Below are 17,769 nucleotides of genomic sequence, written 5' to 3'. Positions count from 1 at the left end.
TGCATCAACTTATTAGGTTAGAAACTTGTGTATTACACGGGTTGAATAAATTAAATTAATAGTTAGTAATGAAGAGTAAAAATTATAAAACGATATTTGATATGACTGCAATTATGTATAAGTTACTAACTAATAATTTAATATCTTTAAAGTCAAATATTTCACATAAGTTAATATATTATGTTTTACTACTCTATATACGAAGGAAGAATAAAAAAAAAGCGAGAAAAAAGCTTGGCCTCACAAAATTATATCACGTGACAAAGATAATTAATAATTTATTAGGTATAGATTATTTATAGAGTTATCTATGTTTTTATATACTAAAAAATTGGTATACAAAAGTTTACCTAATAAACTTTTACGAGTGTCAATGTCTTGCTTCACCTGGTAGAGGCTCTTGCTTTTTAGTGGGAGATATTTAGGATATTTGAAGTAGTGTAGAAATAGTGTAGTTCGCAATTCAAATAAATAAATAAATAACTTTTTACGAGTTATATTTAACGGAAAAGGTCCAATCGTTGATTCATAATTTGATTCGGTTTTAGTTCATTTCTTAATTAACACCGAGGTTTAAACTTTGGATTAAAGTGTTATGACTTCATAGTGTTCTTTGGCATATGCAGACATTTACTGTTACAAACTTATAAAATTAAAATGATTTTTTCTACCTGGCCATGAAGAGATATTCCATTAAGCTTAAAAATTGAATATTTTTGCAAGAAAATTGTAAAATGACTGAAATCATGGAATTTCACTAACCTGAACACGTCAAGATTTATACATGTTTGGAAGTTGTTACTTTTTAGGATTTTCTTTAAATTTTTGGATATTTTTTTAATATGGATACATGTATGAATTAATCCAATTTTTTTTTTTTTTTGAACATTAACTTTCATTAACACCGGCAGGCCCTCAAAACAAGAACCGCCAAAAAACTATAAACACATATACAATGGATAAGATGACCAATCCTGCCAAACAATACTTTTAAACTTCGATCTATGTTTCAACCATAAAAAAGACCTCGACTTCACCTCTGCCACCACATCTATAATGTTCGTGGATGAGTTTTGAAAGACCTTCGCATTCCTTGTATTCCAAATAACCCAAGTTATGATCATAACAATGCCTCTAATAATCTTTTTCCTCCATTTTCCAGCATGCACATTCTTGTAAAGCATCAACAAATCATCATAATCATAAGCGAAAAATGGATCCAACTTACACCATTTGCAAATTACGGTCCATACGCCATAAGCAAATTCGCATCCGACCATCAGGTGTCTAATGTCTTCATCCGCAACACTGCACATAGGACATAAAACATCTGGGTTATTAATTCTTCTCCTCGCCAAAGCAACCCGAGTTGGTAACCTGTCGCGCTCAGCCCTCCAAGTAATTAAATTGACTTTAATAGGCACCCATCCTTCCCACTTCATATGTAAATCTTGCATCCCATTAACGCCTTCTCTAATTAACTCCTTGAACCCAGAAACCGTGAATGTCCCAGCAGCCCCATCGTCCCAAACCCACTTATCAGAATTCTGAGCCATGTTGCCTTCCGATAACATTCTTTCCAGATCTTGCAACTCTGAAAGCTCCTCCACCGTTCGAGGACTTCTATACCACCTGCCTGAGAACATTAAACCATTTCTTCCTTGTGAAACTCTATCACCAACCTTGCACTTTTTATTTTTATCAAGTTTATACAAACAAGGCCATCTTCTTTAGAATATCATCACCCAGCCACTGATCAGACCAAAAACACAGTTTATCCCCCTTTCCAAGCACCCCCCGAATCAATTGGTGAATAGACTTATCTTTCACTCGGATCGACTCCAAATAAGTGACAATGGATTTCCAACAACCGGTAATGGACCGTTTAACCGGAAGGAAACACCAACATCCTCTCCCACCGTGAATCGCCTCGATAATTATTCTCCATATCGAACTACTCTCCACGGTGAATCTCCAAGCCCATTTAGCCAGAAGCGCCAAATTCACATCCGTCAATCTCAATATCCCAACCCCCCTTTTTTCTTGGGAGTAGTAACCACCTCCCAAGACACCCAGTGAACTTTTTTGACATCATCAGAACCTGACCACAAGAAGTTTCTCATCAATCTCTCCATATGCTCCAACACCTTCACAGGCGCCTTATAGAGGGACAAGTAGTATACTTATATGAATTGGCATTTATAGATGATGTTGGATTACAACCAAAACAAACTTGGACAAACATGGTATGTAGGAGGTGTTGACCAACACCATAGGGGCATTGACCAACGTTAGATGGATCTGAAATCTTCTATTAAAATGTGGTTCATTGCCAGTTAAACCCCATAGGTGTCGTTTACCAACCTTGCCTCAACGATAGTTCCAAAGCCGAAGTGATTTTAACTCATTTTAAAGATTGTTTTATATAAAAACATATATTTAAATGTATCAACTCACTTAGCTAATGTTACTATGTTTTAAGATGTATATTTACAAGTATGGAACTACTTATAGATGGTTAAAGTGCTCGAGCGACACGTAAATCGATGATGAAAACATGTTTGGGAGTTCTCCCTTATTGGTTATGGATTGTTCAAAACATGTACGTGTAATAACATCAACAAACAAACCTCGCTTGTAAATTTATTGGTTATGGATTATAGAAGTGTATGGCTAGGCCATATTAGACACTATGTTTAGTTCATAATGTAAATTATTATAGTCTAGGGTAATCATGACACAATCAATCACAATTAGAAACATTCTAGATGGAATTGTTTGTGTTGACAATAGTATGTGAAAATGTTTGTGATTTGATCTTCTGTAGATAAAACTTTGCGCATGTAGTTTTCCTTTTCTTACTCCTCCATAATCCGTTCATCCAAGTCCTTCCTCAAACACTTACATATCATTTTCTGATTTCACAATTACACCTGATTAGCCATCGTCCTCCTATACAACTAAACACTCCTCAATTTTCTCCCGTTTCCCCTCCTTCCAACTCACAATCTCCTCGTTAACGTCCTCCCAACTTTCGACGAAAGTGAGTTGGGCTTGAGGACGATGGGTTAAATGGTTCATCTAGGTAAAAAAAAAATTAAAATCATCAACATGTGTGTGTGTGTTGTGTGATGAAGTAGCGATGCACGGAACGAGAAACGGTGAGATACAATGAGTTATATGTTTAGGTGAATTACTACAATTCGTTGTTAGAGATACAATTGAAACATGAACAAATGAATTATAGGAAAAGACATAATCAGAAGGATGGTCGAGATGTGAGGGCCATGATGTATGGGTGACTGATGTAATGAGGAGAGTAGGTAAAGTTGATGCGTTTTAAGAAATACGTGGAGTGTTTTTCTAATCAAGGTTTTGAATAGTTAATCCGAAGTGTGAGAAAGCAATAGCAATAGAGTTATCTACAACTAACTAAATGGTAGAAAGAATCTTTTTGTTTAAATTGAGAACAAATACAATTTTGACTTTGAGAGTGCAATGTGATAATGAAAGTAAAACATGACCGATATGATGGAAACGAAGTGCTATACCTTGACTGATAACTACTCTTTTCGAACTGAAATACAATGATGCATTCATGGAACCGCCCAATGTCATATGCGCCATAGCACCTAAATTAGGGATCCAAGTATCGACAATTTGGCACACATTAATAAATTCGCTACAAGCCTGATTTTAAAAAGCACCTATAAGGCGCATGCAATCTAGGAAAATGCCTCAAGGTCTTGAGAGGGCATATCATGCACACCTGGGTCAAAATTAAGGTATGTGGAAGACTAATTAATGCATAAAAAATAGCCAGATAAAAAGAAACTATCAATGGTTTTGTTTACAAAAAAAGGTGCTATATAAAAAAAGATGATAAATATGTAAGTTTTGACTGTACATAAAGCTTATATGGTTGTGCATAGAACAATGTTTCTCATATGTAGGTTCCCATCTCACGCCTTGGCTTTTGAAACCTAAATACTTTAGTGAAGAACTAGTTTTTGCCCCGCCGCGTTGTGGGACATTAAGCCGAATATTTCTTTTTCATAACATGTATGTTTTTGTGTCGGTTACTTGTACATACTACTCATAACACGATCTAAAAAATACATCGAGTCAACCAATTAAAACAATATAAAACACTACTATACTTTTGCAACAAAAAAAAAAGTAAAACGATAGAAAAAATATATTTTTAAACTTGGGGCAAAATTATAATTTTTTAGGACAAATGAAACACATGTCTTGCACAAATAATAGATATATAAAATTAGTCTACCTGGGCTGTGACGCATTAGTCCCAAATAAAATGCTGCCGATCTTAAACCAAGCATCAAAGTGGGCTGTTAGGCCTATAAACAGTGTGCTGGGCCGCCAGTAATTTTACCAACATTCATGGGCCTGTGCTCAACAACAGTTCGGTATGTTACAACTTACAAGATTTCTCCCAAAACGAAATAAAAATCTTGCGCACCTTTTCAAATTCCATTCTACATTAATAAAAATAGACTATGAAATCCATTATGGGCATATTTTTAAATTTAATAATCTAAAATGTGACTTATTGTCCGATATAATCTGTATTAATAATAATAATAATAATGTGATGAGTGACACTACTCATTTTTTTACTTTCCTTACTAAGGAAAATCCAAACGGAAAGTTAACCCCGTCCGCCCTTGACACTCATTTATTTTGTTTCAAAGCAAGTTACAAGATTCTTACTATGACAGAACCAGTTAATTGTTCAATAGCGGCTGATGGACTTATTTTTCTTTTCGTTAGAGTTGGATTGCCTTCAACAACGAAAGTAAAAGTTACAAGTGTCACTAGTAACATCGTCAGTACTGTTTATTATCAGTCGTTGGTCGCAAGGGCGCAGCATAGTGGGGGCGCCGCGCAACCCCCCCCCCCCCCCCTCCTGAACTTTTCGCTCAGTAGTGAAGAGTATGTTGTTTTCGTTTAGAAATTTTTGGGTATATACATTTTCGACCCCCCGGTTTTATAGAAATTTTTGGGTTCGCCACTTGTTGGTTGTGGTTTGGATAATACAATCTAAGTTACCTTCATTATTTATTTAGAGTTACCTTTTATTTTTTACAGTGAACATCTTTTACTTTTACAGTGAAAACATGATACTAAACTTACCTGTTGTAGGATTATACATTCTTATTACTGCTGCTGTCCAAATATCATTTACAGCTGCTGCAGAAGGTATTTGTCACTGTGTTGATTTTGTCAACTTGTATGGCATGTTTTTTACTTATAACATGTGTTAATATGCAATGCCACACAACATATATACTATGTATGAAATTTGTGGTTATCTGATGAGTGGCTTTTGTTTTACCAAACAAGCCGGTAAAAAAATTGAATTCAAATTCATAATCTATAAGCCCCGTAGGGCACTTTTTGGCCCCGTTCTTTGGCCAGCTGGCTGTTCGAGGTTGTCCGCCTATTGGGACTACTCGTTTTTGGGCTTTCGTTCCTGTGAAGAATGGCATCGAACGCCAGGTTGGTTGCGGATTAGTTTTTTTTTTTTTGAACGGCCAACGAATCCTCCAAATGGGCTACTGGCGAAATTCACCACATCGGGATACACTCGCCTTTCGAACCGGGGAAAACCCTCACCTAGGGCCGAAGCCCGTGAACACTCGCCCGAAGGCACGACAGTGCGGTGAGGTAAAACCCGCTCAGTTCAAGGATCGAACTAGCGATCGCCGCCTACTCACCTAGTCTCCCATCATCACCAGGTGCCGTAGAAACTAAATGCTAGGGGTAGGAATTGAACTTGGGTCACTTGGGACACAAGGTCTCTCCCTAACCACTCCACCACTAGCTCATTGGGTGCGCATTAGTTTAATTTGCTAATTTAAAACTTTAAGTTTTTTAATTTCCCCCAAAACAACTGTTTATTCTAATTTTCAGTTTTAAAGCTTAAATTTCAAATATTAATTTTTTTTATTTTCCCTCTTACAAAAAATATTTAAATATTAAGTTTTTATATTTTACTAAAATAAAAGTTTAGTGATAAAAAAATAAATGTAAAAGATGGCGACGATGAGACAATGCTTTTTGTTGGCTTTCTTTATTGGGAGGTTTTTGGTATTTTTAAAGGATTCATTTTGTCTAATGTGGTAGTTGAGTAAACACGTTTTTAGGTCTCCTTTATAGAGATACTCACACCGGTTTTAAATGTATTTATTTTGAAGATATACATACCATAGATGTTTTGTTCGGATGATTCTTAAAAGGTTGGGTTGGGTGGGCTTGGAGTTAAAAGCTTAGGAATACTTGGAGTAAACTGCAATTTTACCCCCTGAGGTTTAGGGTGATTGGCACTCTTACCCCCTCCCCCCTCCTAACGAAATAATTGCAATTTTAACCCCCCCCCCAACGTTTGTTGTTATGTCGCAACCTTACCCCCCGGCTTCAAATTTGTTGACTGATCTGTTGACTATAACTTGAAATGACTATAATGTCCTTTCATATTATCCCCTATGTTTTGTTCACTCTGTGATATTACCCCCTGCCACCACTGCCACCGCCATTCACCACCACTGCCACCTCCAGCCACCATAAAACTTAAAAATTAATGTCCTGATCTACAACCACCATCACCAAATTAATATCATCATCTAAAACCACCACATAAAACTTAAAAATTAATGTCCTGATCTATAACCACCATCACCAAATTAATATCATCATCTAAAACCACCATCGCTGCAAACCTAATCCAAACCACCACAACCACCACTTGAAAAATTAATGTCTTGTCCAGCAAAAAAAGATCACGAACTAGTGATCAGATTTACCACGTGCTTGGAACTTATAATCCTCAAATCAGAAGTACACAAACACCATCGCTGCAAACCTGTCCATGCGATTCTCCGGCGAATCTCCGATTGCAGGTAATGTTCCTTCTTATTCAATCTAGATGTTTCATTTTCATAACCTAGTGTGTAATTAGAACCACAAAAGTGGCTTTGTTTCTGAATTTTCACTTAGAAACCTCTTAGATTCCGTTAATTTATCTCTGTAGAAATTGAAAATTGTAGCAAAACTGAGATTCGTAACGATTATCTCATAATCTGTCACTTTTGATGCGACAATTGGCTTAGCTTAACGAGTGAATTCAGGAGTTTCAGGCTTTGTTTTGTAATTAACTGAATTAGATCTGTAATTTTCTTGCTGGACAAGTTAAACTTGTTTTTGATGTCACAATGGAGGTTATATAGGCGATATTTCTTAATAATTAGCTACATTTTGATTTGGATGCATCTTTAAAGTAGCACTAAATAGCAATCAAATGTTAGGATTTAAGACACATTCCATTGCTAACTAGGGATTGCATCTTGTTATGTTATTAGGGTGAGAGGGGCACTCCTCTCTTAGGGGAGTGACCTCTCTTACACACACCCAATCAGCACGCGCCACGTCAACTCCCCTCTTAAGTCCCCATTTTGCACTCAAACGTTGGCATCACTCCACTCACACAATTATTTTTTTATAAAAAAAGAAGAAAAAAATATGATTGGTGGAAAAAGAGTGGACCTACATTAACAATCAATCACCCCCTCTCTCTCATGCGGTAACCTCTCACCGATCCCCACCCCGCTTCCCCTCCCCGAGTTGATGGCGGCGGTGTTCCCGCTCGGGGACTCACCTCACCGCAACCCTCCCCGAGAAGTGCCCCGCTCACCCTTATAAGGACACCGAAATGGATGGTCCACAAGAGAGGTGGTGTGTTGTGACGGGTGGAAGAGGCTTTGCTGCTCAACATCTAGTTGATATGCTCATAAGGTATGAAATATATTCAGTTAGGATTGCTGATTTGGGTCCTGATATCAAACTGGAACCCTACAAGGAGAGGGGAAACCTTGGTCAAGCTTGGTGGCAGTGGTGGAGGTGGCAGTGGTGGTTGTGGTGGTGAATGGCGGTGGCAGTGGTGGCAGAGGGTAATATCACAGAGTGAACAAAACATAGGGGGTAATATGAAAGGGCATTATAGTCATTTCAAGTTATAGTCAACAGATCAGTCAACAAATTTGAAGCCGGGGGGTAAGGTTGCGACATAACAGGAAACGTTGGGGGGTAAAATTACAATTATTTCGTTAGGGGGTAAGGGTGCCAATCACCCTAAACCTTAGGAGGTAAATTACAGTTTACTCGAATACTTGTAACAAGTTGTAGAACACTATTGGGTTGGGTTGTTTTCTGGTCCATCAAATGAACACTGTTCAAATGGTTGATGCTCTTACCATCAAATGTATTAATAAATAATTAAGTAACTAGCAAAATTCTTCCGCGTTACGCGGCGGGGATTCAGTCAGTGTCTGTTCGTTTCGTTACGATATTGGTACGGTAGCTGTGACAACTCGAGCTTTCAAGGCCTTTCCCCGACACGTTACTTGTTTCACACTACCTTTTCATAATTGTTCGTGTTGTAAACTTGTGCATGTTGAATGAACTATTGAACTAACATGGGCCGCCAAAAAAATGCAATCAGTTGCATTAATCACCTTGAACCGTGGACCAAATGTGTAAGTGGGCTGATCACTTGGTGGACAAATAAGATTCTGAAGCCACACTTTGTCAATGCAACATTTATTGAATTAACTTTCAAACTCATGGATTAAAGCTATTGGACCAATATTGAATGCAATCTGATTTTCACGTGATCTACTTTGAATATGATGAATCTGACAATGGAGCAATCAAGATAAATTTAATTGGGCCGCCACCACTTGTAATTGAATTCGGCCCAACCCCCTTCTTTCTCCATGTATACGTAAATTAAGTGTTGTAATACATAACTCGTTGCAAACCCTAAACCCCCCATCCTTCTTTGAAGTCGACGGCAGGCCCCACTCCTTCTTGAGATTCTCATCTATTCCATCATGTGTTCGGTTAGTGTTACTTTATTTTGTTGATTGTTTTATTATATGTGAACAAGTATGATGTTCTGGTTGATTAAGTGATATGGATGATTGTGATTCTTGCATGATCATGGTTGATTAGTGCATCGATTCATGCCTGTCGCTGTGGTTTATGCTTGTATGTGATGTCATATGCGTTAGGGTTGCATGAACATATGATAAAGAACCATGGATACACTAGCATAATATAAACAGACTAGTTATAATATGTTAGTGTTGTATTAAGCGATGATTACATGATCTTGATATGTTATAATGTGCAATTTAAGATGCTATGTGACGTTATAATCTTTGGTGCGATGTGTGTTTATGTAAACATCATATGTGTAATAATAATAAACACTTTATTAAACTCACTGGTAGACCTAATCAAGAAATATTATGGTGATGGCTTGATAGTAAATATTTAGGGTGCATGATATCAATAATGCTGACTTAGGCGAAACGTGTATACGAACCCATAGTCGATTGATATTGGTAGATTTGGTAGCTAAGTTGATTATTGATGGATCAATAACCGTGTTTAGAAGATGAATGGTCTGTTAGAGGTTTACTTGTATTGATAATTACTTATTTGGGTTCAATCAACTAATTAATGTCGTTATGTCGTCCGGAGGGTAGCATGGTTAACAATCGTTAGCATAATTTAAGTTAGATATTCGCAGTTGATGCTTAACATGTTAGTTGAGCCCAATCAAACAAGTCATTATTAAAAATATAAGGGCCGTGAAACTGACCCGGGACAACCGAGTGGCATGACCGGGATGGGCTGGGTCAGTTGGGCCAGTCAACTCTCTAATTTTATGTTGGGTGGGGCTGTGATCTTGAATAAACCTTTAGTTGGGCCTGTTGCGAAACTGTGACCCACATATACAACTGGTAAGCATTTGAGTTTGGGCCGCAGCTGGGCTGGGTTTAAGAGTGGGTCAATGTGGGACGGATTGAGTTAGGAGACTTATGGCCGCAGTCTAGTGGGCCGTGCAGTTAGAATACTAAACTAGAGTTTACATTGTGTTGTGTTGGCAATTCGAAACTGGGCCGATGGGTGGCAATGAATCACATGAAATTGAAGAGGCTTGCTAACTTGATTAAATTATCTACTGTTGTGTTGTTAGATTTATTGTATGACGCGAACTACCTGCTACATGTCCAATAATTGTGCGATATGCAAACAAGGTGTACGTGAATTAATTGTGTATGAGATGCGTGTTTGATGTGCATACGAAACTGATTATTATGGTAATTACAATAGGGACTAATTAACCAACTTGGAATACGTGCTATAAACTTACCGAGCAAAACAAAGGTGAGTTCATCTCTCTTGAGCATGCGTCCCGGTGGTTGGGACAGTCAGTGGGAATCCTGGGGAGGGATAAGTCTTTTGGGTAAAAACGGGAATGTTGGATAATATACTCTTCCTATCACCATTAAAGTCCCTCCGTGTTGTTTGGTTACCTGGAAGGTAACATGGTATTAGTTAGTAGCGCTACTTAGGTTTGGCAACCTCACCCCGTACCTGGGAGGACGGGTGTTGAACTAATGACCTAGTCATGACCAATGCTTTGATAGGAGCATTGGAGAAAGGGCAAAATAATCAGAAGCCGTCTTGTATTGGGGTATTATCAACATTGTTTTCAACATTTCTTTCGGAATTAAATTCAATGGATTAACTAAACACTTGGTAACCAACGTTTTCGTAAAACTATGAACTCACCAGCGTTGTCTGATACACTTGTTGCATGCTCGCAGGTCGTTAGATGTCTTGAATTGGAACTTGCTGTCTGGTGTAGCTGGAGTGATTGTGGGTCGATCTGGATGGATACATGTGATGGAATTATTGATACTATATATTGGTTTTGAAAAAGTTTAACTATGGTTTTCTATTTGCTTCCGCTGAACATGTTGGGTTTCATTTAAACTTATTGATAGTACTTTTCATTATTAATTGGCAATTTCATTTTTAAACTTGTGATTGGTTCAACATGATTAGTGGCTCGTTATTGGTTTGTCACACGCCTAGCAGAGTTTTCCATGGGTGGCATTTCGGGGGTGTGACAGTTTGGTATCAGAGCCACTGGTTATAGTGAACTCGGTTTTAAAACGTTTTTATAAAACCAGACTATAACCGAACAGTTTTGACAACAAAGAATACGACCATGACACTCAGCTCCAGATTGCAAGGTTCGTCTCTTGTATACTCATTGTACTGCATAACTAGTGAACACTTACATATGATATTGCATGTGATTGCACGTTTAGCACAACAGTATGAATTCATGTATTACTTGCATGTATTATATGACTGATAGGGTGATACTTCCCTAAACATTCATGACTTACATTTTGTGATGTTCTTTGCTTACTACTCGCGTTTAAGGAACCATTTGACATGAGTTAAGAGGAGCTGGGATGAGCTTGCAAATCACAATATTATTGTGGGTGCACACATAATAATAATGTGGGGTGCATGTGAGTCCCAGTGAGACTTAACGAGTGAAAAAGGGGTTCTGTTCCGTTATTTGATCGATGTGAAACACAACAGTCTATAGGAGTCATAGCAGTGATTGTCTCCTACTCGAACATGATCTTTTCACTCCTTTCTGAACCCTTACGAATCTCGATGCTATCGAGCATTACCTAAACACCCATCTGAACGCCTAGCGAAATGTGTAGAATGTTAGGTGCTTGCACGAACGTCCTTAAGTTGGTTTATACCTTTCTCGCTTCTCTTCGTTTGCTGGAACTCTATGTATTGACGTCTTAGACTCCGAAGTGTGATCACTTTTTCAATACTCTGGCAGCATACCGCGTATTACTCAATCGGCTTGCTAGATCGATGGACAAAAGGGTGAGCGTAGTATTTTACCGACCTCAGTAATTGGACAACCCTGATTACCGGCAACGAACACCAGCAAATTGACTTCAATTGAATTCTTAACCCTAGTCCGCGACTCATGGAAGTCAACTCTTACGAATCAATCGGGACACGGAATGTGTAACTTCCCACGCAGTGAGTAGTGTCTTTGGACGCGACACGGAAATGTGACAAGATGGACCCTGTTGGTGAAAGATTTTAGGGCTCCGTTTCAGGCAATGACGTTAGAGGTAGCAGTCATGACAACATCAAGATACTCGTAATTGTACCCAACAGTATGGAAATGGAGGCGTCAACGACATGGATTGGCCATGGTTAAATCAAGACGACAACAACCAAGGAAACGAAGTCAGTACTGGAAATCCTCATAACGATAACAACAACATTGGAAATGATACTCATGGAAGGATATTTAGGATTGGCGTGGGCGACGCCAGGATTTTAGTAACATGGTAGCTAGCATGAGTAGCTAAACGCTTCGTCTCTGTTCTGTTTAACCCTGATGCTTCCTGAATCTGAACCTGATGTGGGATCGGCTGACGACAAGACAATTAAAACCTCATATGCTCATTGGGATGCAAACTCGACCTCATGGGACAAGTGTTCGACATCGACCTTCCTTCTATTATTCTTGATGGACACAACGCAGTAATTAGTGTGGATTGGTTATCCAGGAATCACACAAATATACCTGTGAGGAGAAAACTTTGTGTGGAGAATTGTTATTTGTTCTAAAGCATCAGAGTGGTGCAAAAGTTAGCACTATTTCAGCTATGAAGGCCAGAAGTGTCTACGGAGAGATTACTCCGCTGTGTTAGCAACCATTACTGATGTTAGGGCTAAGGAAAAAGAGGATCGATGATCCACCAATTGTTCGTGATTCCTCTCGGTTTGCTACCCGAGGAACTTTCAGGCTTACTTCCACAATTGTTAGACAGAATCTCAGATTAATCTCACGCCAGAAGCAGCGTGATTTCTCGTACTTCATACCGTCCTGCACCAGGAGGGTTACAAGAACTATCTAATCAACTACAGGAACTATTGGATAGGAGTTTTATTGGACCTAGTTTTTCACTCTGGGGAGACCCGATTATATCCGTGAGGATAAGCTTTTTGTTGGACATATGTAATGATTATCGAGAGCTCCGCAAGATGTCAGTCGGAAACCATCACCCATTACCTCACTGACGACTCTCTTGACCAGCAGCAAGGGTCAATCATCTACCCGGAAACCGACGTGAGATCGGGCAATCATCAGATGGAAGTCCAGGAGGGGGATGTTCCTAAGACAACATTTCAAACGCAGTACGACCATTCACTAGATACTATTGCAGATTCATCACAGGATTTTCGAAGATCGCGCAGCTCTAACCTCTTTAGCACAGCAGGGTGCTGTGTATTCGTGGGAGACAAAACGGGAGAACGTATTTTCAGTTTTTGAATCTCAACTCTGCAATGCACCAAGCATCGCTTCTATCCGAACCAGAGTCTCAGTTACACACCGACGCAACATGCAGAAAGTCATGATCTACTCGGTGGATTTATAAGAAGATTTGCACGCGTCACAAACTACGGTGGAAGCTATGGTCCTTGGATTTAAGCTGGAGGCATTACTTGGACAGTACCGAATGCACTACTTAGACCGATCACAAGGGCCTCCAGTGTACCCTGGTTACTAAAGAGCTAAATTAGTTAATGGCACCGCTGGATGGAACTTTTGATTGAGTACGACCGTGAAACCTGGACGTGCACGAGCTTTGCAGCTCGCTATCGACTTTAACAGACCTGATCAGACTTGCCTTGTTCAAAGTGAAGAACAGAAGGAAGAGAGTTCTCAAGAGTGACCCATGCAGGGCATGGGGAAGCAACCTTTGGTAGGTCGGACGGTATTTGCTACTTCATGGAACGAATATGGACCTCACTATACAACAACATTTGGGAACTGGTGCTGGCAAAGCACACGGATGTCGGTATCCTATTCATTTGTGTTTTGGATAGGATGAATTAAAACCTGAAGACCATGTATGGATGACCGGGCCTGAAGGCCCACATAGCAACGCATGAGAACGATGTTTGACTTGTGGGAAAGTCAAGGTGGGATATTAGCAACCAGAAACACATGTATGGAAATGAGGACAGACTGCCATGGATTCTATCACTGGTCTATTTACAACTCGAAACGGTAACATTATCACCTGGGTGATCATTGATGGACTCAAGTTACCAGCACACTTTCTTGCAATCAAGAAAACTGACAAGTCTTCACAGTTGTGAATGTTCCTCTGAGAGAGGCGGCTTTTGGCACGAGGTGCCAACTCCTGTTACCCCTGATTTTTTTAACTATATCCGATTTATGACAGGCAATACACAACACATTACTTATCACTGTAGGACAACCGGATAGAGTAACGAGCCATCCTGACACACGAAGACATGCTGTGAGCATGTGCGTGATTGACTTTAGTAAACATATGGAAAGGATACTTATCTTTGGGTAAGCTCTACTGCAGTCGTTACCATTTTAGTATGCATACAGCTCCGTTTGAGGCATTACGTGGATGATAAATCTCCTTGTGGATGGAGGTGTAAGACAACCTAATCACGGGTCTAGGACTTACACACGGTATTGGAAATTGTGTGGCGACAACGCGTGATCGCCAGGAACCCGGATGACTTAGGAGACACCGGGAGTTCGCTGCAGGCAAACGTGTCATATTGGAAGTCTCACCCTGGGAGGGTGTGGCACGCTTGGGAAGCGTGGCAAGCCTAATTTATGTACACTGAGTTATTCAGAATTCTGGAAAGAATCGGTCACGTCGCCTACAAACTCGAGTTACACGATGAATTGGGTAACGTACATGATATCATTTATGCCTCGAATCTAAGGCGGTGTTTGTTCGATGGAACGCTTGTCATACCTTTGTTAGCGTCTGAGGTTAAAGACATGTTGCAAATGTTGAGGAATCTATCGAAAACATGGACCAGGAGGTCAAGGTTCGTTAGCATAGTTGTACGACAATCGAGAGAGTTCGTTGGAACGCAAGACGTGGACCGGAGTTCACGTGGGAACACGAGGGTCAGATGACGCTTAAGTATCCTCAATTTTTTTTCCTAATAACCAAACTAATTCTGGTAGCACTGGCGAATTTCGGGACGAAATTCCATTTCAAGTTGGGGATGATGAGGCACTTGAGGAAAATCTACAACCATCTTGATCTATCACCTCACTTCTTTGTGCTTGCTTATCAAATTTCGGGACGAAATTTCTTTCAAGTTGGGGATGATGTGACAACTCGAGCTTTCAAGGCCTTTCCCCGACACGTTACTTGTTTCACACTACCTTTTCATAATTGTTCGTGTTGTAAACTTGTGCATGTTGAATGAACTGTTGAACTAACATGGGCCGCCAAAAAAATGCAATCAGTTGCATTAATCACCTTGAACCGTGGACTGTCACACCCCAACCGATGGCGGAATCATCGGGGCGCGGCACTAGGCGAATCAGATTGCTCAAGAGAATCCATAACAACTATATTGCGATAATATTTATTACATTTGTCATCCCATACTAACAAACAATACAATCACATAAGTTATCACAGATTTCTTGTCCTCTCGAACAATTCAATCCGACAACCTATCATTTAGATGAGTTTCTAGACTTCCTAGCTTGATTTGATGTAAACTTCGGCTAAACCTGCAACATACGTTAAAACTTTGTCAATACAAAAGTATTGGCGAGTATACAGGTTTGATATGTGATAGTGTGATAGATTGAAAGTGCTGCGAATTTCCACATGCATAAACGTAATACACAACATATATACTCACAAAACTGATACTACCAGCTAAGTCCTCGATGCTCGACTCTTGATGGCATAACTAGACCCCGTCGGGCGAAATAGTACTATACTAGTCTTGGTGGGACGTCACGAGTATAAGTCCTAGCATACATGTACTAGCATCACGTATATCTATGCAAACAGTTATTCGCAAGTGATAAATAATCCAATTGAATCATTCGTTTGATAAGTTTGGTTTTTATGGAACGTATGTTACACCCAAAATTCGATAAAAGGGGTCAAGTATACTCACAGCGCGTTTTCGGTTAGGTTTGCGGAACCGGTGCCGGAGAATATCCTGATTTCAGATAATTTATGTGAGTGATAGGTTACTATGCGTTAAACGGTATCGATTTGCGTGAAATCGGGCGAAATTGGGTTGAAATCGGACAAAATGGTGAAATTGGGCTGGCCCAGTCGAACAGGCCACTCGATCGAGTGGGCCTGGTCGATCGGACAGACTTGGTCCTGATCGATCGGACAGCCTGATCGATCGAATGGTTGTTCGATCGACCAGCTGTTCGATCGACCAGCTGTTCGATCGACCAGCTGTTCGATCGACCAGCTGTTCGTTCGACCAGCTGTTCGATCGACCAGCTGTTCGATCGACCAGCTGTTCGATCGACCAGCTGTTCGATCGACCAGCTGTTCGATCGACTAGCTGTTCGATCGACTAGCTGTTCGATCGACTTAGCTGTTCGATCGACTAGCTGTTCGATTGGCCATCCTGTTCGGCTGTTTTCGATGATTTTTCGAGCGTTTTTCGGCGTTTTGGGTCGAGACGTTACGATGAGGTGTTAAGCAACTGAAATCCCGTCAATTCCAACCTGTTTCATCGGCCGGGAATCACCCCGTTCGTCGGAACTTGGTCGTTTTTGTCGGTTTTTCCGTGTTTAACTCGAAATCGATCATTTTATCACTAGAAATGTGTAGGAGATTGGTCTAAGTTCTGGTTTTACCATTTTTATGTATAGATCTGATGTAAAAACCTTGATTTTACTTAGGAAATGCCCTAGATCTAAGTTGTTCTTGATGATATGAGGTCAACACCTTGAAGTTCATAAGAACTTGTGATGAAATCAGTCAGAACATCTCAGATCCATGACCATCTTGATAGGAAAACACTGATTTGGTTGAGATTCATGAAAAATCGTATGTAAATCATCCGAATCTGAGTTGTTCTTCATGGGATGACATCACCTTTGAAGAACTTTGTGGTGACATCACCTTAGAACACCCCAAATCCGTTGATTTCACGGTTAAAAATTGAGATTTGAAGGGTAGAAAGATGAAGGATTGCATTTGGATCAAGAAAGTACAAGATTCGGGTTGAAAACTTACAAGAATCGGAAGAAATCGAGAGATTTGAGGGCTGGAACGTCTTGGTCGGTTAGGAGCAGCAACACAAGTGTTTGGGAGTGAATGGAGGGGTATTTATAGGCAAGGAAGGAGGAAGGAAGGCAAAACAGCGACTGGATCGGCTGGCCCAGTCGATCGGCTGGCCCAGTCGATCGGTTGGCCCAGTCGATCGGCTGGCCCAGTCGATCGGCTGGCCCAGTCGATCGGTTGGCCCAGTCGATCGGCTGGTCCATTCGATCGGCTGGTCCATCCGATCGGACTGGCCCATCCGATCGGACTGGCCTATCTGATTGGGCCGGTCTGACCAATTGGACTAGTCTGATCGAATTGATCCGTTCGGAAGCCTTTTGATCCCGCTTTTGGTGCGATTTCGACGGTTTGAGCCATATTTTCATATATTTATATAATTATTAAATTATTTATTATTATTAATCACAAAAGGGCCGTATATACGTATTTATGTATCCAATTCTCAGTGCGGTGATTGAATTACGCGTGCCTTCGAGTGCGTTCTTCGATGTGATGTGCCACAATGATTATCGGGGCACCACTTACTCATATTGCCATCATCGTCATGACGGTTAGAGTCTTAGTACTCACCCGATAACCCTCGTTAGCGTTGATTACTCACATTTTGACACCTCACGCTCATCGAGAAGGGTAGTTTAGGCCCATATTCGACATCATCGTGAGTGTTATGCGAAATAGGTTTGTAATAGCGATAGAATATGCGTAATTATTC

At 40.0% G+C, this 17,769-nt stretch overlaps 1 protein-coding gene across 1 annotated transcript; it reads right to left on the bottom strand.

Annotated features, from left to right (window-relative positions):
* Nucleotides 1–938: 938 nt before the first annotated feature.
* Nucleotides 939–1,646, bottom strand: LOC110944796. Its single transcript, XM_022186443.2, has one exon. The coding sequence runs from the start codon at nucleotides 1,644–1,646 to the stop codon at nucleotides 939–941; it is 708 nt and encodes a 235-aa protein (XP_022042135.2).
* Nucleotides 1,647–17,769: the final 16,123 nt, after the last annotated feature.

This window comes from Helianthus annuus, chromosome 13 (genome assembly GCF_002127325.2).
Source record: "Helianthus annuus cultivar XRQ/B chromosome 13, HanXRQr2.0-SUNRISE, whole genome shotgun sequence".
NCBI lineage: Eukaryota > Viridiplantae > Streptophyta > Magnoliopsida > Asterales > Asteraceae > Helianthus > Helianthus annuus.
Note: the sequence above shows the minus strand (reverse complement) of the source record. Positions and strands in the feature narration are given on the sequence as shown.